This window comes from Spea bombifrons, chromosome 3 (genome assembly GCF_027358695.1).
Source record: "Spea bombifrons isolate aSpeBom1 chromosome 3, aSpeBom1.2.pri, whole genome shotgun sequence".
Classification (NCBI taxonomy): domain Eukaryota; kingdom Metazoa; phylum Chordata; class Amphibia; order Anura; family Pelobatidae; genus Spea; species Spea bombifrons.
The window spans coordinates 42,228,695-42,250,331 of NC_071089.1; the positions used below are offsets into that span (position 1 = coordinate 42,228,695).

General features: G+C 43.5%; 1 protein-coding gene across 2 annotated transcripts in view; it reads left to right on the forward strand.

The window, feature by feature from the left end:
- The window catches only part of PHACTR2 (phosphatase and actin regulator 2), a 222,831-nt gene that overhangs the window by 66,105 nt on the left and 135,089 nt on the right, over positions 1–21,637 (forward strand). The window contains exon 1 of one of the 2 annotated variants that reach the window (XM_053460868.1): positions 7,235–7,474. The exons of the other annotated variant lie outside the window; for it this stretch is intronic. Within the exon in view, the coding sequence (XP_053316843.1) occupies positions 7,429–7,474 (46 nt within the window). The 5' untranslated portion in view covers positions 7,235–7,428. Of the gene's footprint in view, positions 1–7,234; positions 7,475–21,637 lie in introns of those variants that run through there. 2 annotated transcript variants of the gene reach the window in all.

Genomic DNA, 21,637 nt, shown 5'->3' on the forward strand with positions numbered 1-21,637 from the left:
CTATCCGCTCTGATCTCGGTAAATGGTAGGATAAATACCATTAAAATGAACATTATGCCGCGCCTCCTGTACCTATTTCAAACCCTCCCTCTTCTGATACCGCCTTCTTTCTTCGCCTCCATTCGCTCTGCTTTTCTCCGCTTTGTCTGGGGAACTCGTGCTCCGCGCATCAAATTTAGCACGCTGATTCGCCCCAAATCGAGGGGTGGCCTGGCTTTGCCTTGCCCACGTACTTATTATAGGGCGTGTCATTTGCTCCGTGTTGTGGAGTGGTCCCAGACCTCCCGCATTAAGCAGTGGGTCGATCTGGAAGACGCTCTTGGTGTCCCTGTCCGCTTCCTCCCCTGGTTGTCGATGCCCTCCGCGAGACGCTTGGTTGCTCCTCACCCTTTTGTCCGGGCCACCCTGCGCGTCTGGCACTCTCTAACTCGTAGCACGCGGCTAACCACTTTTCCCTCCCCGCTTACCCCCCTTAGGGACAACCCTGACTTCCCTCCAGGCGTGGGGGTCGATTTGTTCCCCGCTGTCACCTCTGGGACTAATTCTAGACTTCGCTCCTTTGTCACTTCTGCAGGGCTTAGACCACTGGAACAACTGATTGCGCCGGCATCGCCTACCTTCCTCGATCGGTTTCGCTATGCGCAGTTAACCAACTTTTATCGTTCCCTGGCGCACAGACGCAACACATTTCGCACCCTCACCACTTTTGAGACTCTCTGTGTGTCGTCTGATCGGCTGACTCACGGGGTGCCCCACCTTTATAGTCTGCTGCTGACTGCCCTGACCCCTGTGCCCCCAGTGTTTATGGGGAGGTGGGAGGCTTCGCTGCAGGTCGTTCTCTCGGAGGAGCAGTGGGAAAAGGTTTGCATTCTGACCCATCGTTGTTCTCTGAGCAACAGGGATCAAGAAATGGCTTACAAGCTCTTGGCTCAGTGGTACAGACCCCCTGCGGCACTAGCTCGTTATAGACCTGACTTGCCTAATGAATGCTGGAGGTGTAAAGATTCTCCTGGCTCCCTTCTATACCTGTGGTGGCTCTGCCCCCGCATAGTCCCTTACTGGTCCGCAATCCATAAGTGCATGCAATCTCTCTCTGACGTCCCTATCCCTTTTACTCCTGACTTTTTCCTCCTCCATCATGGTTCGTTCTCTATCTCCTGGTTCAAGAGATCGGTCCTCCGCCGTTTGCTGACGGCGGCCAAAGCTCTGATACCCCTTCACTGGGGTGATCCCTCCCCCCCTACGTTCCGGGAGTGGTTCCTTCGTGTCGAGCGCATCGGCGTGTTTGAGGAATTAGCTCTGTCAGCGGATGATGCAGCGGCCAGGTACCAGAAGACATGGTTCCATTGGCTTGCATACGCGTCTGGTCCACAGGTTCGCTCCCTTTTGTCCGATGCGGCCGCTTAGTTCCTTCTCGGATACTAAGTTAAGTGCTTTCCCCCCCTCCTTTTTGTGACCCACTTTTTTTTTTTCCCTTCTACATCTCCCTTCCCTCTTCTCTCTGTTTCCCCTTCTCTCTGCTGGTGCTCGGTGTCCACTGCTCGGGCCGGCCCTTGTCGCTTTTCCCTACTTAATCCTTACCATGTCCGAGTGGGCTGGGATTGTTTATTTTCGCGTGTCACATCGCCATATTGCTCTATGTACTAGCTGTGTCACCTCTTGTACCTTCCTGGTTCCGTGTTCACGCGGCTCTGGGGATATGTATCAATGCTGTGCTACCTGTTTTATCGCATCCTGTGGCATGTACCTACCCCCCCTTTTTCTTTTTTCTGTACCTTTCTTCCCTTGTTCCGATTTACTTGAAAATTTTGAAAACCTTCAATAAATATTGATTTACCTCCTTAATATCAGACAATTCCTTTAAGATATCACTGGAGTCCCTCACATATGATTTAATTTCGGTTAACATCGGTCTCAGAGTTTGGTCCAAGAATTGTGCCAGAGGTAATAACAGAGACCCTATTCCTGCCACAATTGGTCTCCCCGTGGGGTTTACTATTGATTCCTGTATCTTGGCCGACATATATAGAGGAGGTACCACAGGATGTATCACAACCAAAAAGTTCAACCGATCCTTCTCAATTATATGCATCTCTACTGCTTCTATAAGAATATCTTTAATTTTAGCCTGTAACGCCAAAGTAGGATCCCCAGCAAGTTTCTTATATGTGAATTCATCACTTAATTGTCTAGACACTTCTTTTACATAGTCCTCTCTACTCCAAACCATGATAGCCCCCCCTTATCTGCTGGCTTAATCACCAGTTATTTACTCTGTCTCAAATTACACATTCATGCTCACATACATCCATCCCTCCCCGCTTACCTCTCACCTCTCCAGCAGCTTTATCTCTGGCTGCTCTCACATTGTGCGGGCAGCCTCTGTTTAGGAAGGGCCGAGATCGGCATCAGGGGCCACGTGTGGCCCCTCGCCTGGGCGTCAACGCCTGTATGATGGCCCATTTTAAAAGAGGCGATCGTTGGTGTTGCTGAATGTCGATAGCTAGGCATTCAGCAACACCAAACACCCACCCCAGGATGCACGTCTTTTAACCCCTTAACGTCCATTGCCAGGTCACACATCATGCAAAACGGTCACTTAACGACCTATGACGTGCCTGACACGTCATGAGTCTTAAACAAGCTTAGAAAGTGATCAACAATCACTTTCTTGCTTAAATGGTGTTGCTGTAATGCCTCGAGATCGAGCCCAGCTTTCTATTAGTAAAATATGAAAAAAAATATTAAAAAAAGCTTAAAAAAAAGAATGGTAACATTTAAAAATTATTATGCATCACAGGAACCATCCAGTTCCAGCAAAATGTAAAAAAAAGTCCAAAAAGAATAAAATAAAGTTTATTATTTTGAGCAAGTGCTACAATTAGCGCTGTATCTTCCCAAAAATCCTGACATGGAAAAATTTAAATAAAAGCATTTCAAATACCCAAGGGGTGTCTAATTTAAAAAAAAAGGTTTTATGGGATAAATTGGCCGGGCTCGAAGATAGGGCATAGGCACAAACTGACCAAAATGGGGGGGGAAAGCGCACATCCAAAATGTGGCATTTTAACCCCAAACACCACACAAACCCATGCATGTGGGGTATGACTGTACTCGGGAGATGTTGCTGACCACACATTGGGGTGTTGTTTGATAGTGACGTATACCTGTAGCTATACATTTATACCCAAAGTACCATTTGTGTGAAAAAAATACTACCACAAAGTGTGGCAAAGGCTGGTGGTAGAATCTCATGCATGGAAAGGGTTAAATACTACCATTTTAAATACCTTGGGGTGTCTAGTTTTCAAAGATATATGGTTTAATTTGGTAAAAAGGGTTAAAATACTAACATTTGAAATACCTTGGGGTGTCTAGTTTTCAAACATATATGGTTTGATGGGGTAAATTGAATTAGCCGGCTTCAAAGATGGTCCTATTAGGACATGGGGGCAGTAGGACCAGATGTAAAAATTCCAAGTTAAAAAATGTGCACTTCTTAAATGTGGCGTTTTACCTCCCATGGGGGGTATCACTGTACTCGGGAGATGTTGCTGAACACATATTGGGGTGTTGTTTGATAGTGACTTATACCAAGAGCTGTAAATCCATACCTGAAGCGCAATTTTAGTGATAAAAAACACAGAATGACCAGATTTGGCAAAAACGGCATTAAAGTAGCAAAATGCTACTTGTACTTATTTCCCTATACAGTTACTGAATTTAACCATATAAGTCAATGGAGCCCAGCTTTCTAATCACAAGGAAAAATAATAAAAAAAAATATAAAAAAATGTGGTAACATTTAAAAAAAAAAATAAAATGCAGTGACGTCACCATCGGAGGAACCATCCAGTTCCAGCAAAAAAAGTCCAAAAAAATAAAAAAAAGTTTATTATTATGAGCAAGTGCTAAAATTTGCACTGTATGTTCCCAAAAATCTTGACATGGAAAGTGTTAAAATAAAAGCATTTCAAATACCCAAGGGATGTCTACTATTTTTTTGAAAATGAGTGATTTTATAGGGTAAATTGGAGAGGCCGGGTTCAAAGATAGGGCATGGGCACAGACTGACCAAAATGGGGAAAAAAGTGGCATTTTACCTCCCAAACAGACAAACCCATGCATCACTGTACTCGGGAGATGTTGCGCAGATGTTGATTGACAGTGACGAATACCAGGAGCGGTAAATCCACACCTGCAGCGCAATTTTTGTAATTAAAAAACACAAAATAAATCACTACCACAATGTTTGACAAAGGGTGGTAGTAGAATTAGTACATGGAAAATCTTAAAATACCAGCATTTGAAATACCTTGAGGTATTTGATGGGGTAAATTGATTTGGTTCGGCTTTAAATATACCTGAAATAGCACATGGAAAAAATTGGTTTTGAAATAGCAAAACGCTACTTGTACTTATTGGCCAATAACTTGCAGAAAAAGCGCAAAAACATTAAAACCTTGGGTATTTCTAAACTCAGGACAAATAGTAGAATCTATTTAGCAGGTTTTTTCATTAGCTTTTTTTGGATGAGTAACAAAATTTTCAAATAAAAGTGAGAAAAAGTGTGGGGGGTTACCCCCCAATTTTTCATCTTATTGTTTTATTTATAGGAAATTAGATATGATCAAAAAAATGGTATCTGAAGAAAGCCCTTCTTAAACCCCCCCTAAACCCCCCCTCCAAAAAAAAATATATAACTTGTGTGGATACACTAAATGGGTGAGGAGAAAATTGCAGCTAAACACGAGCACCGCAAAAGTGTTAAAACAGCCTTGGTCCCAAAGGGTACAAACATAAAAAAACAGCCTGGTCCTTAGGGGGTTCTTGAGTAGGTTAAGAGAGTTGCCCATTTGTGCTACCAGCCAAACCTCTTTTTTGAGTGCACATGCTCAATTTCCTATTTTCTTTGGGAAACAGAGTGCTGCCAGCATTGCAAGGGTGGGGGTTAGCCTGTCAGTGCTCAGACCATACAGAGCAAACTGCATCAGATTGGTCTTCCCAGAAGGAAGTCTCTTCTAAAGATGATGCACAAGAAAGCTTGCAAACAGTTTGCTAAAGACAAGCAGAGTAAGGACATGGATTACTGGAACCATGTCCTGTGGTCCGACGAGACCAAGATAGACTTATTTGGCTCAGATGGCGTCAAGCGTGTGTGGCGGCAACCAGGTGAGGAGTACAAAGACAAGTGTGTCTTGCACACAGTCAAGCATGGCGGTGTGAGTGTCACGGTCTGGGCCTGCATGAGTGCTGCCGGAGCTGGGGAGCTACAGTTCATTGAGGGAACCATAAATGCCAACATGTACTGTGACATACTGAAGCAAAGCATGATCCCCTCCCTTCGGAGACTGAGCTGCAGGGCAGTATTCCAACATAACAACCCCAAACACACCTCCAAGATGACCACTGCCTTGCTGGGAGAAGGAAGGGACAGGGCCAGTTGTCACAGTGATGACAGGGAGGGACTGGTAAGTAGGAGCTGCTGCTGTGAGTCACTCAAACGGTTTATATAATGAGGGGTATTTTTCAGAGCGTTTGCTCTGAAAAAACCCTCATTTTATAATCGATAATAATCGATTCAACTAATCGATAATGAAATTCGTTGGCAACGAATTTCATTATCGATTATTATCGATTAGTTGTTGCAGCCCTAAATCATAGAGTCTACTACCTTGCTTAACATCCCCTTTAGGACTCTCACATCTGCCACAACAGTTCTGCCCTGCACCTGAGAAGTTCCTGCAGCACTGGCCCGGATGCTGCCAATGATAGACGCCTGCACTCTTCCTCTGAGGTTGCTTTCTTTTCTTGTATGGTTTTTTTCCCCTTGCAGCACCAGAAGCGTGTCTCTTCTATCGTGTTCCTTCCCCTGCTTCCGCATTCGGTGCCATCTTTTGGTGTCGCTGCAAGCTTCTCGAGATGCTATCTTTTCCTGCTGCTCACCAGACTCAAATAGGTCAGTGCAGTCAAGCCACAGTTCACCTTGGGCATTGAATAGCCTCCCTAGTGCAAACTGTTTATAACCTCATTCTCTCTGAAAACAAAAGGCAAGCTAGTTGTGAGTGTGGCCAATAGCAAACTTGTGGGCAAACTAAGCAGTGTGAACGTTAAAACTTTTCATTGTGCCCTTTCGTTGGTTTCCCATCCAGGGGCGTAACTAAAAACCACAGGGCCCCAGTGCAAAAATTGCCTGGGCCCCCCAACTTGTCTGTGCCTCTATTGCCCCCCCTTTCCAACCTACACTCTGGCACACATATGTAAACACACTTACACAAAATACACACACTTAACCATACTCACTAACACACTTACACATTCATTCCAACACACACTCTATCTCTATCTATCTTACACATACATGCTCACTGACACACATACAACTAAACATGGATGCTGACACACACACAATTACACATACATATATACAAACTTACCGTGTGCGAGCAGCCTGTTTCACCACAGGTTCATGAGATGTCACATGACCCTGATACCCTCCTGTCTCCCAGTATGGGTTCAAAATGGGTTAGGGAGGGCCCTTTTTAAACTATTTTGAACTGGTACTAGGAGAAGGGGTCGCAAGGTCACACCAAACCCCCTTGAGGCTCGGGCACCATCTGCTGTGACCCCTGTAGTTATGTTAGTACCCCCAACCACATGCCTAAAGGAGCAGGGCTTCTCATCTTCAAGCAGGGAATCAGTGGTGAAAATCATTGGACTGTGAAGAGGGTGGGATGCTACATTCCCTAATTTAGCATTTGGATTTTTAACTTTGAACAATTTAAATTACTGAAGACAAACGTTCATATGCATTGCTTGTCTCTGGAACATATACTTGCAAAAATGTCACAGGCTAGTCATCTGTTGCTTTGTGGAAGAAATCAGGAGAATATGCAAGTGCAAAATAGGGATTTATCCAGATTTGGGCTGAAAAATGCATTTACTAGCGAGATCCTAAGGAGCAGTAAGACTACGAAGATGAGTAGAGAGAAGATGTTTCAAATCAGAGGCAAGAAACCGCGAGAAGCGGAAATAGTTCTGAGCTGTACTCATAATACAGCATGGCCGGAGGGGACAAAAGCAGGAAATTGAAGAGCGGAGGCAGCTAGCTGGTCAGTAGCCCAGTAAGAGGTGTTGGTGATCTGTGCATGTATTTGGGGGAAGGCAGTGCTACGGAAGACGGTGGGAGGAAGCAGGGGATGTGAGTGCGTATGTGTATGAACTGTGACCTGCAGTAATCTGCTTCAGGAATGACAGGCATTCAGATGAGCAGGACTGCGCGGACATACCGCGGGTCATAAATCGGAAACAACAGAGCGGACAGGCTGGAAATGAAGCCTCGTGGATTGTTCATAATGGACAACCAAGAGTGCTTCAAAAAGCCATGATTACTGCACAGAGGACCCATCTTGGGCGTTGTATTCGGCAATGGGACAGAACTTCATATCAACTCTGTCTGAGCGGAGAAGCACCGGTAAGTGGTTCCCTACTCGACTAGCGTGCCGATCTAAATGCGTCCCAAGTGTGTGCGCTACCCTGGTGGTAGCTGTGCCTGCAGTGTGCAAAGACGTAATACTGCCTTTTTGTAACTTAGTGCCATGCGTGGATATAGATTTTTTTTGCTGCTTACTGCATTTACGGCTTTATGCATTTTGCTGTTTTGGAGATGCAGACATGAAGCTGATGTTTTAAAATCACGCCTTGTATAATTTGTATGCTATCTAAGCATTCCGTCCCTCTTTGTGATGATAACAATGACCATGAGTTCACGAACAACGCGGGGTTTTTGTTGTATAATAGCTTGGGTTTTTTGTATATTTATGTGTACATAGTACACATTTGGAGTAGCCGTATTAGTCCAGTGTATAAGAATGCAAAGAATATGTGACCATATGAATACATGTGTGAGTCACACACACTGTACTGTTAAGTCCATCCGTGTTGGGGAAACATACTGTGTATTTAATAAAGCGAGACTAAGGTATTGCATATTTCAGTTCTGAAGCCCTTTGAGGGAAAGTTTAGTTATGTGAGTACTTTTCTATGCATTCTTCCAAAATAAAAAAAATCAGCATTTACCCACACAGAAGATGCTGCCTGCATGGTCTGACTATTCTTACTCCCTTTGAAAAAAGCTGGGACAATTTCCATGCGTAGAGGGGTCCGGAGAGACCCCCCACCCACAGTGTTCTCCAAGTCTGGATCTGGAGCTGAATGGAGGACAGTCTGTCACATGCAGTGAGATATGTTTGGCTGAACACCTCTCCTGCATGGAAACTAGCTAAATAGAGTGTGGAAAGGGGCAACTGCAAATTATGCAGAATCTTCATGTGCATTTGCAAAAGGGATACCACCGTCATTATGTGCATTAAAGGGCATATGATGGCTGGAGTGTCCCCTTAATGACCAATGATGTGCATTTCAATCGCATCACGAAAAATGGCCAGTTAATGACCGTGGCGTGTCATGTCATTAAATGAGCTTAGAAATTGACCAAAGGTCCCTTTCTTCTTTTAAGAAGAGGGGCCCCATGTGATCCCCAGAACTTCCACGCGTGCCATATATAATATAGTGGCGGAAGCCTGCTTTAAAAGACCTTAAGAGGCGATCATAAATCGCATCCTAAGCTCAAGCTGAAAACGAACCTCATATCTCCTCTCGCAAGATGGCATCATCCCCAAGAGGGAACATATACATATACTGTGTGTGTGTGTATAAATATATATATATATGTATATATTAGGGCTGAAACAACAGATGCCCACCGGCTGACAGAGAATCATCCTCTCTGACAGCCGGTGAGGGTCTGCATGGCACAGACAGACTCCGTTACTGCCCTTCACTTACACTGTGGCTTCTATGAAGCTGCAGTGAAAGTGCCTTCAGTAACGGAGCCGGGTAGAGAGGCAGAGCGGTGTATGGGAGGGGGAGGAGTCAGAGGGGTGTATGGGAGCCACCCTCCAATACACCACTCTGGCTCCTCCCCCTCTCATATGCCACTCTGCCTCTCTACCCGGCTCCCTGGTGTCTTGTCAGAAACGGAGGTTCACAGGAGGCAGAGTGGAGTATGGGAGGGGGGAGGAGGCAGAGTGGAGTATGGGAAGGGAGAGGAGGCAAAGTGATGTATGGTAGGGGGAGGAGTCAAAGTGATGTATGGGAGGAGGCAGAGTGGTGTATGGGAGGGGAGGAGCCAGAGTGGTGTATGGGAGGGGGAGGAGCCAGAGTGGTGTATGGGTGAGTTATAGTGGTGTATGGGGGGTATTATGAATTTTTAGGGCATATAGGGGGTATAAGGCATATGGATATTAGGCATATCAGGGGGGCATAAACATATCTGGGGGTAAAAGGTATATCAGGGGGCTCAGTGGCATATAGGGGATATAAGACATCGATATTAGGCATATCAGGGGGGCATAAAACAAATCTGGGGGTAAAAGGTATATCAGGGGGCTCAGTTGCATATCACTGGCATATAAGGAGTATAAGGCATATCAGGGGGCACAGTGGCATATCAGGGGGCACAGTGGAATCTGGCATATAAGAGGTATAAGGCATATATGGGGCAGAGTGGCAAGCTTGGGGGTCAGATGTGCATAACTGGGGGCAGTTTGGTAAATAAAAAAATTTAAACAAGGCTTTTTTCTCAGTTTTTATTAAATATGAAAAATAGTTAACATATGAATTAATATTTACTAATAACTTTGTATTAAAACCTAGTTTGAGAAGCACTGTGTTTGGGTTCTTGTAGCTTTTATTATTATGTCAGTAAAATAAGAAGGTGAATAGAGAGAGGCCATTGCAATAAAGAGATGAAAGTGTAAATTGTACGTTTTTTATTGCAATTTTTCTTCAATTTAAAATAATGTATTTTTTTATCCGATTAATCGACAAAATAATCGGCCAACTAATTGATTATTAAAATAATCGTTAGTTGCAGCCCTAGTATATATATATATGTATGTGTATATATATATATATGTATGTGTGTATATATATATATATATATATATGTGTGTGTGTATGTATGCATATATATATATATATATATATATATATATATATATATATATATTGCGACAGGCCTCCCTTTTCCTTGGGATTTTTGTCAAGGATCTTGGTTGTTACCACAGTCTTCTAGGGTAAATGAAGCCCAGGATACATCCAGCTCAGTATCAATGTTTATTTTACAGGAAGAAACAGCAGCAGTTATAAGCAGCACAGGATAACAGTCTTTGCTTGAGCACTGACTTAGTATAAAAGAGCTCCAAACATTCACCTTCCAACAAGTCACAAGTTTCCATCAAAATGGCTTTTCAGAGAGAAACCACACTCCTCAGTTCCTCAGCTCTCCCAGCTGGAATAACAATGGCCTTTTTTTCCTGAATCAGGCTCAGTTCCTTTTACCCTCTGCCTGCTAATTAATCAACCACAGGTGAGCTGCTACTTAGTCCACACCTGTGGAGCTCCTGTCCAGAATGCAGACTTTGGATTGGATCAATACAGCAATTAGTGCTGTTGGAGCACTGGCCCACCCTGCTCTTCCAGATGCTCCGCCCCAGGGACCCTTACCATGTTTTGCAAACTGCCAGTAATGCAGTTTGTAGTCAAACAACATCTTTCCCTGGGACTTCAATTTTACACATAAGGACACACAAAGTTAGCCAGAGTAGGGCGTATATACCGCCCATCCACTATTGTACCGGCCTTTCTGTCACAATATATATATGTATGTCTAAAAAAAGTTAAATAAAAAGTGTGGTATTCCAGCAAAATGTAAAAAAGTCCAAAAATAAAAGTCCTAAAATTAGTGCTGGATCTTCCCAAAAACTCTGGCATGGAAAGAATTAAAATACTAGCATTTTAAATACCCATGGGGTGTCTAGTGGTTTTTTTTAATGTATGTTTGATGAGATAAATTGAATTGTCTGGGTTCAAATGTCCCAAATAGGACATGGGCGTAGACTGACCAGATGTAAAAAAATAAAAAAAAGAAATAATGCACACCTGACAAATGAGGTCTTTTAGCCCCCAAACAACCTTACAAACCTGTGCATGGATGGTATCACTGTACTCAGATGTGCTGATCACATATTGGGGTGGTGTTTGTCAGTGACATATATCAGGAGCTGTAAATTAATACCTGAATTATGTGTGTGGGAACCCCCCCCCTCCAGAAAATATACTACCAGAAACTTTGACAAAGGCTGGTAGTAGAATTCCTGCATGGAAAGGGTTGAAATACCTCTACTTTTCACAAATATATGGTTTGATGGGGTAAATTGATTTGGCTGGTTTCAAAGATGTCCCAAATAGGACATGGGGTATGGTTACAAGATTGGTTTTGAAACAGAAAAACTACTCGTACTGATTGTCCTATAACTTAAAAAGAAAACATAAAATAGTGTGTATTTCTGAGCTTAGGACAAATATTTAGTTAGCAGGGTTTTCATTAGCTTTTGTAGATATTTCAAATAAGTCACAATACTATTAACATGATCCAATGTTATAGACACATCAATATAATGTGTAGTCCAAGTACTATTTTTCTTGTCCATTTGTTCCATGAAGAAGTGTCTAATAAAAGGAGTTGTCCCTACAGAATAACTTTTTTCATTGTGAAGTTTGCCCTCAGCACAGTGGCTCAGCAATGTAGCCAGTAAGGTGCAAAACATCTGTTGATTGAAATGGTAAACGTGGATATAATTTATCAATTATTCTAGTCTTGATGGATGGTTCCCCTAACAAACATGAATCTGCCGTCCGGGTCTTCCCTAATAGGTGTCATAAGAAAAGGAGTATGTTGTGAAAACATAATGGCTGTCCTAGTAGATTTAGAGTCGGCGATGTTGCGGGAAGGCGGAATCCCAGAAAGCCGTGTTTCTTGTAGAAGAACCAGGGACACTTTGGCCTGCCGAAACTCCCTTAGCACCCTAGATCTCTTCTCTGCGACATTAAGACCCGTACATTGAGGCTCAAGACCTCCAGGCTCGAGGACCTAAAGGGCGTAGCAGAATGAGGCATTGTAAAGGGCTCAATGCTATGAGAAGGAAACAAGCAGAAAAGAGAGAAAAATGGAAAGAAACAAAATGCAAACAGTGGAGGGAAAAAAAGAGGGGGGGAATATATAAAGAAGGGGAGGAAGGGGTGCGTCACCAAAAGAACAGGGGGTGTGCTGGACCAAGGGGGCAGAGGAACGCAGGTGATGCGCAGCAGCAAAGGTCAGGATGGTTGAAGACTATGAGCTTCGAGATAAAACCAAAGCCAGACGCACAGAAAATTCCAGAACTGCTGGGAAAGGAAACCCCAACCGAGACAGCACCGAGAAAAAAACAAAAAAAAAAAAACACAGTACAATCCCAGAAAAAATACAAAGAGCGGTACAAACAAATAAGAACAAGGAACAAAAAAGATCCACAGCTGAAACTCACATTTATAATGACAATTTAGTAACCATCCACAACATAGTGTAAAGGGGTTCTTGGTGATTTTGATGGCATTGTGGCTGCAGGATTTGACTGTAGATCTGTTGAAATTTCTCATAGCGCCATGGAGCAAACTACTCCATTGGATTGCTACTAGGGCTGCAACAACTAATCGATAAAATCGATAATAATCGATAATGAAAATCGTTGCCAACGAATTTCATTATCGATTAGTTGAATCAAACGCTCTGAAAAATACCCCTCATTATATAATCCGTTTCAGTGACTCACAGCAGCAGCTCCTACTTACCAGTCCCTCCCTGTAATCACTGTGACAACTGGCCCCGCCCCTTCCTTCTCCCAGAAGGCCAGAACCACATGGCTGTGACACTCATCTAACTGTAAGTATAAAATTAATATTTGGGCTGCTGAAAGTTAGGGGAGGTGGGGGTTAATTTAGCGGCAGTTATGGTTAATGGGGTGTTTAGGGGCAGTTATGGTTAATGGGGTGTTTAGGGGCAGCTATGGTTAATGGGGTGTTTAGGGTTAATTTAGGGGCAGTTATGGTTAATGGGGTGTTTAGGGTTAATAAAAGAGCAGCTGTGGTTAATGGGGTGTTTGGGGTTAATTTGAGGCAGTTGTGGTTAATGGGGTGTTTAGGGTTAATTTAGGGGCTGTTGTGGTTGATGGGGTCTTTAGGGTTAATTTAGGGGATGCTGTGGTTAATCGAAAAAATAATCGGCCAACTAATCGATTATTAAAATAATCGTTAGTTGCAGCCCTAGTTGCAGCCCTAATTGCTACTCAGAAATACAATTTGTCTGCTGCTGTCAAAAGTTATTGTCAAAGGAAAAATAAAGAAATAAATAGAACTTTCACTCAAAATTAACCATCGCAGTGCTTTCAATTCCTGTTAGCAATGGGTGTGTCTGACTCCTTAACGCAATTAGGAGACGTGTCCACATACTTTTTGATCATAAAGTGTTTGATGGGTGACTTTCAATGCTCAAACACCACACTGTGCTAATTTTGTGACACAACACATACCTCTCCGCTCACTAGGATGACCGCATGTCCTGGATTGTCCCAAAATCTGTGGCCTTTCCAATTGAAACGCCATCTTTTTTCTTCTTTGACGCGGAGGAGAGAGATGGGCACCGAGTGGTCGCTCATGAATCAGTTTTCAGCAACTGCTTGGCGACCCTCAGTCTCCTCCGCAAGGCCTCTAGCTTGGTTGTGGTGCTCTGCAGTGAAGCAGCGTTCACTGCGACAGAGCGGTGAGACAGAGGCCTTGCGCTCCCACCGCAGGACCTCTGCAAGGTAAGTGAACTTCAAAGGAGAGGAGAGGGGGTAGATAGCGAGAGGGGGTAGATAGTGAGGAGGGGAGGAGTGGGGGTAGATAGTGAGAAAGGGGGTAGTAAGAATATTGAAAGAGTGAGAATGAGTGAGACAATTAATTAATGGATGAATTGTATGAATGAGTGAGAGAATGAGAATTAATGTGTTGATGAATTGTGTGAATGAGTGAGAATTAATGAATGTGTAAATGATTTGTGTGTATGAGTGAGAAAATTATATGAATGAAAGTATGAATTAGTGAGTGACTGTAAAAGTGTTTGTGTGTATCTTAGATGTATAATTGATTTGTGGTAAGGCAAAGATGGCACAAGCAGGTTATTTATGGGACAAAGATGGCGCAGGCCGGGTTGTTTGGGGACAAAGTTGACTCATGCTGGGCTGTTTGGGGACAAAGATGGCAAGTCCTATGTGTGTTATCTGGGTGCTGGTCAGGTTCTATGTGGGCAGTGTGGATGCCAAGGATGGCTTTGGTGTGTGCAACTTGTGATCTATGCCTGTAGTTTAGAAGGTTTTAATGCTGAGTTTTTATGTGAAATGCAATTGATCTATACCGGCAAAGCTGGGTTTGTGTGTTATGTTGATCCATATCTGTTATGCTATGTTTCCATACATTTTTATGTATACCTGCAAATACAGGGTTTGTATGTCTTATTCAGTTGATCAATATCTGCAATACTTTTAATGTGTTGTTTATTTGATCTATACCCTCAGTTATGAGTTTACATGTGAGTTCCAGTTGATGTATACCTGCAATGTTATGTTTCCATTAGGGCTGCAACTAACTATTATTTTCATAATCTATTAGTTGGCCGATTATTTTTTCGATTACTCAAATAAAAAATTGTAAATTTTTCATTTATGTAAAATTATTTAACCCCTTCAATCCCGGGGTTTTTTGGTATCTCAAAGCCTGGTCAATTTTGCCATTTTTGTGCTATGTCGGTTCAGAGACGATTCTCTTTTCCTGTGAATAGTGTACCCATGTAAACTATATATTGTTTTTCTCAAGGAGAGATAGAGCTTTCTTTTGATACCATAGTTGGATGATTAGCTGAAAATTTAGAATGAGAAATTTTAGTAAAAACTAGCGAAAATTAGAAAAAAAAACCTTTTTTTAATTTTACCTCTGAATCCTCACAAATTTAGGTAAAGTGATGGAAAATCCCCTCCAAGTTTATCAATTCATGTGTCCTGATTTCAGAAATACCTGATTTATATAGATTTTCCATACTTTCCCAGCACCAGGGAGCATTGTATAAGGTGTACATTTTTTGTATAATTTTTATGCCTATGGCTTAACGGGTTTGGGGGTTGTGAACGGGGGCAGGAGGGTTATACTGGCTAGATTTTATGCTAGGGCAATGGGATGTAAGGTTTTTTAATTTTTTTTTGTATTATCTTTTTTTTATATATATTTTTTTTATTTTTTTATTATTATTATTTTTTTTTTCCATTCTTTATATATTTTTTTTTTACACACAAATGGTTAGAGGTCCTCTTAGGGACCTCTTGAACATGCCAGTGATGTCACAATGACATCACAGCTCACATTATTATTATTATTTTTTTATTATTTATATTATTTTATTGATTTTTTGTATTATTATTTTTTAAATGACTAACCGTTTTTTCCCCCCAGCTTTTCTGTTTCAGGACGGGGGGGGTGAGAGACATGGTTTCTCACTCCCCTCCCTGCGATCCCCCTGCACCGATCACACTGTGATCTCTATGCAGGTCCTCACAGACGTGCATAGAGATCGCAGCATCTGTGCCTCATCGGAGGACAGGATATCCCCTGCAGGGGATATCCTGTCCTCCGATGAACTTCCGGGTTACGTCAGCAGTGAAACGTAACAGCTTTCCGGCTTTCATGCCGGGAGCTGTTACAGCAGATCGGACAGCAGAAAGCCGGCGATGTCGGCTTCTGCTGTCAGTGGGGAGTCCAGGCTGTCAAATGACAGTCTGGTTTCCCGTGCAGCGGCAGGGATGTGTCCCTGACGCTGGACGTACCGGTACGTCCATAGGGGTTTTTTACTAGGCGTTTTTTGGACGTCCCGGTATGTCCATAGGGGATTGAAGGGGTTAATAAAGCAAAGTAGGATGTTAAAAACAAACGGCAGAATAAAAAAACTTTTGATAAAAATGCGTTTCTTGTTTTTATTTCCCAACCTGCCCCCCCCAGTTATGCACATTTGAGCCCAAGCTTGCCATACTCCCTTCCCATACATGCCACACCGCCCTCCCCACATATGCCTTATATACCCTATATGCCTTATACCCCCAGATATGTCACTCCGTCCTCCTTGGGTATGCTGTATACCCCCCTGATATGCCATAGTGCCCTCATAGATTTTCAGACTCGTTCACAGACACAATACTTTTATAAATAAATACAGGGTTAATCTTCACTGCCCCCAGGATTTAAATTCCCCTCGGTTTGGCCCCCTTTACCTCTAACTGCAAATTAAGTTAACCGTATTAGATTCATTAAATTAACCCTCAGTCCTCAGCATTAAATGAATCTGCCCCTAAATTAACCCTAAACACCCCATTAACAATTACTGCAGTTTGTCTTAGTCTGTCAATTCTTGTCTTGTCATATCCCTTGAATTTATGTATTGTATTAAGTGCTGCGTAAACTGTTGGCGCTATATAAATAAAGGATGATAATAATAATAATAATATGTGTGTTTGTATATATATATGTGTATATAATGTGTGTGTATATCAGGGCTCGACAAATCCCAGGCGTCAGGTCGCCATGGCGACTCAGAATTTTGTCCTGGCGCCTAGGTGTTTGTCAGCCTGTGATCGCGGGGGGGCGCTACTGCTGCTGGTTGCTGCTGTCTGCCCAGGCCTGGGCAGACAGCACAGCCACTCAGCCACACAGCCACACAGCCCCCGAGCCTGAGATCACTCCCACGGAGTGATTCTGTAGGCTGAAAACGCGGTTGCTGGAAAACCAGCAATCGCATTTTCAGCTGCCATAGGCAGCTTCAGGAAAGTGGGTTGAGTGTTGATTGGGTCCCCGCACAAGTGTGGGGACCTGACACAACATCCCCCTGCTGCCTGATTGCTCCAGGAGAGCGAAAGTGCAGCGTTAACCCCTTCAATGCCACTATCGTGGCATTTTAGGGGTTAATTCCCGTTTTGTACGGGGCTCTGCTGCTGGTGGTCTGCCAGGCAAGCCAGCAACAGCAAAAACGAGCCCCAACAAGCCCTGTGATGACTCCTGTAGGCATGGAAGCCTACAGCAGTCATCAAAGAGACTCCCCCTGCAATGGCTGGTCTATAGACCAGCAATTGCGTCCCAGCTGCCAGAGGCAGCTTCAGGGACAGGGGAGAGGGTTCTTCGGTCTCCACATGAGTGTGGAGACCAGCCCCAACCCTCCCCTGCTGCCCAATCGCTCCATGAGAGCGACAGTGCAGCGTTAACCCCTTCAATGCCACAATTGTTTATGACACATTCGTGGCATTGCAGGGGTTAACATTCCATTGGAGCACAGCATTGACTGATATTAAGTCCCCACAAGCTTGTGGGGACTTAATATCAGTCAATGCTGTGCTCCAATGGAACATCAGCATTGAAAGCGTAAAAAAAAAAAAGAAAAAAAAAAAAGAAAAACAACAAAAACCAGCACTGACCTGAAAGGGTGCTTCCAGGTGAAATGCTGTGAGTTTAGTAAGTGGGCTGATAATGATCAGATCACTTCTAACCAACTGTTAGTGTAAAAAAAATCCTGGCTCCTAACTTTTTTAGCTGGCGCCTAGATTCACAACAAATTTGTCAAGCCCTGACTTACCACTTTTGTCGAGCTTGAAAAATTACCGTTAAGCCAATGTTATACCCAAGAATTTCCATCTAGACCAATAATTGTATCTTTATAAATCAATGGTAAGACCACGCCTAGAATATGCTGTGCAATTTGGGGCACCTGTTCTAAAGAAGGATATTATAGCACTAGAAAAAGTGCAGAGGCTGGCTACATTTCGTACAAGGAGTGGAACACTTTAGTTAAGAAGAAAGGTTAACACTTTTAAATCTGTTTAGTTTAGACAAACGGTGCCTCTGAGGACGTATGATAGCATTATATAAATATATTTGGGGCATAGAAACCATTGTCTGGAAACCTATTCGTAAACAGAACTATGCATAGGACACGTGGTCACGTATTTAGACGGGAAGAAATGAGATTTAGTCTAAGGCAAAGGAAAGGGTTTTCACAGTAAGGTCAATAAGGATGTGGAATTCTCTGCCTGCAGAGGTAGTTTATCAGAGTCTGTACAGATGTTTAAACAGCAGCTGGATGAATACTTGCAAAAACATAATATTCAGGGATATAATTTTTAAATTATGGGGAAACAGCTTCTGGATCCAAGGAGACCCCATTCTGGGGTCAAGAAGGAATTTTGCCTAGCTGAACTTGATGGACGCATTTCATTTTCAGCCTATGTAACTATATGTAACTAGGTCTATAATTTCCAGGCAAAGAATATAGGAACCACATCTGCCTTCCTCCATTCCTCTGGTACAATTCCTGAAAGAAAAGAATCCTGGAAGATTAAAAACAGAGGTTCACTTATTTCCATACTCATGGAAGTGGAAATACTGTTCCTGAGTTGTGTTTCAGTGATATATTTACACTGCCAGCACACCTGGCTGACATAGGAGCTGATAAATCTCAGGTAAGCCATCATGGACACCACCGAGTACCTGCTTGTCACCCTCTGTGACCAAAGGTAAAGGGTAAGTTTGCCCTTAAAAGTAAGTGTTAAAACTTAAAGGGATATGCTTGGTCTTAGGGTCTGTGAGATGCAGAATAATAAGTTCATGTCCATCAAATAAGAGAACACAGCTCTCCCCACACTGGGTAACCAGATTACTTTCTCCACTCTACTCAATTTAGGTTACCCTTTTTTATCAAGTAATTGGACAATTGACTCAAAAGCTGTTTCATGGAAATGTGTGGGTTATTCCTTCGTCATTTCTGCTTCAATTAAGCAGGTAAAAGGTCTGGGCATTCATGACTTCCAATGGCACTGGGTCACTAGTGTTTATTGATGATGTGACAGAAGCAGCTGAATTATTTCTGAAGTGTATAGGGATATATTGTCTACCCAGATTCAGCCTAAGTCAGCAAAGTTGATTGGTCGTTAGAGCTGCTTGCACATCATGCAAGCTGCAATGCTACTGCTCGGGAGTCACGTAGAGCCAAGTCACATGCATACAAATACATACTGTGACGGGACTGACCCGTGGCCCGACTGGGTACGCCCGCCAATCGTTGCTTTTTTCTGCCCATAGTCACCGGATATACAAGACTTGGATCATCTGGTTGAAATATTGCCGACGATCTTCTCAGCCGATGGGGAGACGACAGGGTGGCAGGGGTCCCTTTGATCCAGGGTTGAGGATCTGAGCCAGCTGCCCAGCATTTCTGGGGACTACAGGTGGTGACCACAGTCTCATCCACCAGTATGGGATACATGTCGCACAGTGCAGGTAGAGAGGGGCTGTCCTGCCTCTCTCCAGTTGCCAATACTCCCCACAAGACAGTAGTGCCGACTGCCCCTTATTCCTGGAGTCCACTCAGTCGCTGGGGAGCGATGCCACCTGCACCCTCTCCCTGGTGCTCCGGCTGCTGCTGGGGAGATGGGCTGGCTGCGCCATCTCCCTGGTGCACTCTCAGCCACTGGGGAGTGATGCCGCCTGCATCCCCTCCCTGGTGCTCCTGCTGCCGCTGGGGTGATGGGCCAGCTGCTGCATCACCTTGGATATCTGCATCCTTGCCAGGTGCTGAGCAGAGGCCTGCGGTGCTCTTCCCTGTTGCCAGCGCTTCAGCTGGGGCTAAGGGCTCGGCCTGGTGCTGGGAAGGCAGAACTGCTTCCCCCACTCCCATCTGCCGCTGGGGAGGGAAGATAAATTCCTCTGCTCCTGGAATAGTAAGCTGTCGCTGGGGAGTTGTGCCGGCTGCCGCATCTCCCTGGATCCCTGTAGCCATTGCAGGTGTGTTGCCAGCGCTTCAGCTGGGACTATGGGATGTGCTGACTCCAGTGTCATGGAGAGGCTGCCTTCCAGCAGACACAAGTAGTCCATCTCCAGGTACCATTCCCTGTAGACTAGCCCTTCTAAGTCAGCTGTCAGGGTCAGAAATACAGCAATACAGTGCTCTACCGCCCTGATAAGGGCAGCACCAAGGCTTACCTCAATAACAAGGCAGGACTCGTCGTGAGGTAAAACAGGAACTAGTTTATTTGAACCAAACACAATAACTATATATACAAGTAAGAAAGGGGAACACAAACGTCACAGGATCTAATTACCATGTCAGGAAGTAATTAGATCACATCCTGCAACACAATATCCGGGGGAAGGACAGAATTACATGAGACATAAATAATTACATTAATTGGGGAGGGAGACATAGAATGATGATAGACATATAATTGAATTTAGGGCTGCAACTAACTATTATTTTCATAATCGATTAGTTGGCCGATTATTTTTTCGATTAATCGAATAAAAAAATGAATATACATTTTTCATTTATTTAAAATAATTTAATAAACAAATGATGTTAAATACAAACAGTAGTATAAAAAAAACTTTGATAAAATGCATTTCTGGTCTTTATTTCCAACCAGCCCCCCCCCCCAATTTATGCACATTTGAGCTTGCCATGCTGCCTCCCAGACATGCCACTCTACTCTACCCCCACATATGCCACTCCACTCTACCCCCACATATGCCACTGTGGCCCCTGATATGCCACTCCATCCTCCCCAGACATGCCACGATGCCCTCCCCACATATGCCACTCCACTCTACCCCCCGATATGCCTTATACACCCTGATACACCACTTTGTTCTCCCCAGACATGCCACACTGCCCTGCCTACATATGCATTATATACCCTATATGCCTTATACCCCCAGATATGTCACTCTGTCCTCCCCAGACATGCCTTATACCCCAGTATGCCTTATACCCCCCAGATATCTCATAGTCCCCTCATAGAGTCACAGACCCGTTCACAGCACACTGACACCATACTTTTATAAATAAGCACTGGGTTAATCTTCACTGCCCCCAGGATATAGATTCCCCTTAGTTTGCCCCCCTTTACCTCTAACTGCACCTTAAGTTAACTTTAAATTAATTAAATTAACCCTCAGTTCTCATCATTAAATTAACCATAACTACCCCTAAATCAACCCTAAATACCCCATCAACCACAACTACCCTAAATTAACCCTAAACACCTCATTAACCATAACTGCCCCTAAATTAACCCTAAACACCCCATTAACCACAGCATCCCCTAAATTAACCCTAAAGATCCCATCAACCACAGCATCCCCTAAATTAAACCTCAGGCCCCATCAACCACAACTGCCCCTAAATTAACCCTAAACATCCATTAACCACAGCTGCCCCTAAATTAACCCTAAACACCCCATTAACCATAACTGCCCCTAAATTAAACCCCCACCTCCCCTAACTTTCAGCAGCCCAAATATTAATTTTATACTTACAGTTAGATGAGTGTCACAGCCGTGTGGTTCTGGGAGAAGGAAGGGGCGGGGCCAGTTGTCACAGTGATTACAGGGAGGGACTGGTAAGTAGTCACTGAAACGGATTATATAATGAGGGGTATTTTTCAGAGCATTTGCTCTGAAAAAAAACATTTTATAATCGATAAAAATCGATTCAGCTAATCGATAATGAAATTCGTTGGCAACGATTTTCATTATCGATTATTATCATTTTTATTGATTAGTTGTTGCAGCCCTAATAAAATTGAAAGAAACAATGCCTAGGACATAGAGCTAACAGGGGCTAACGGGATTAACC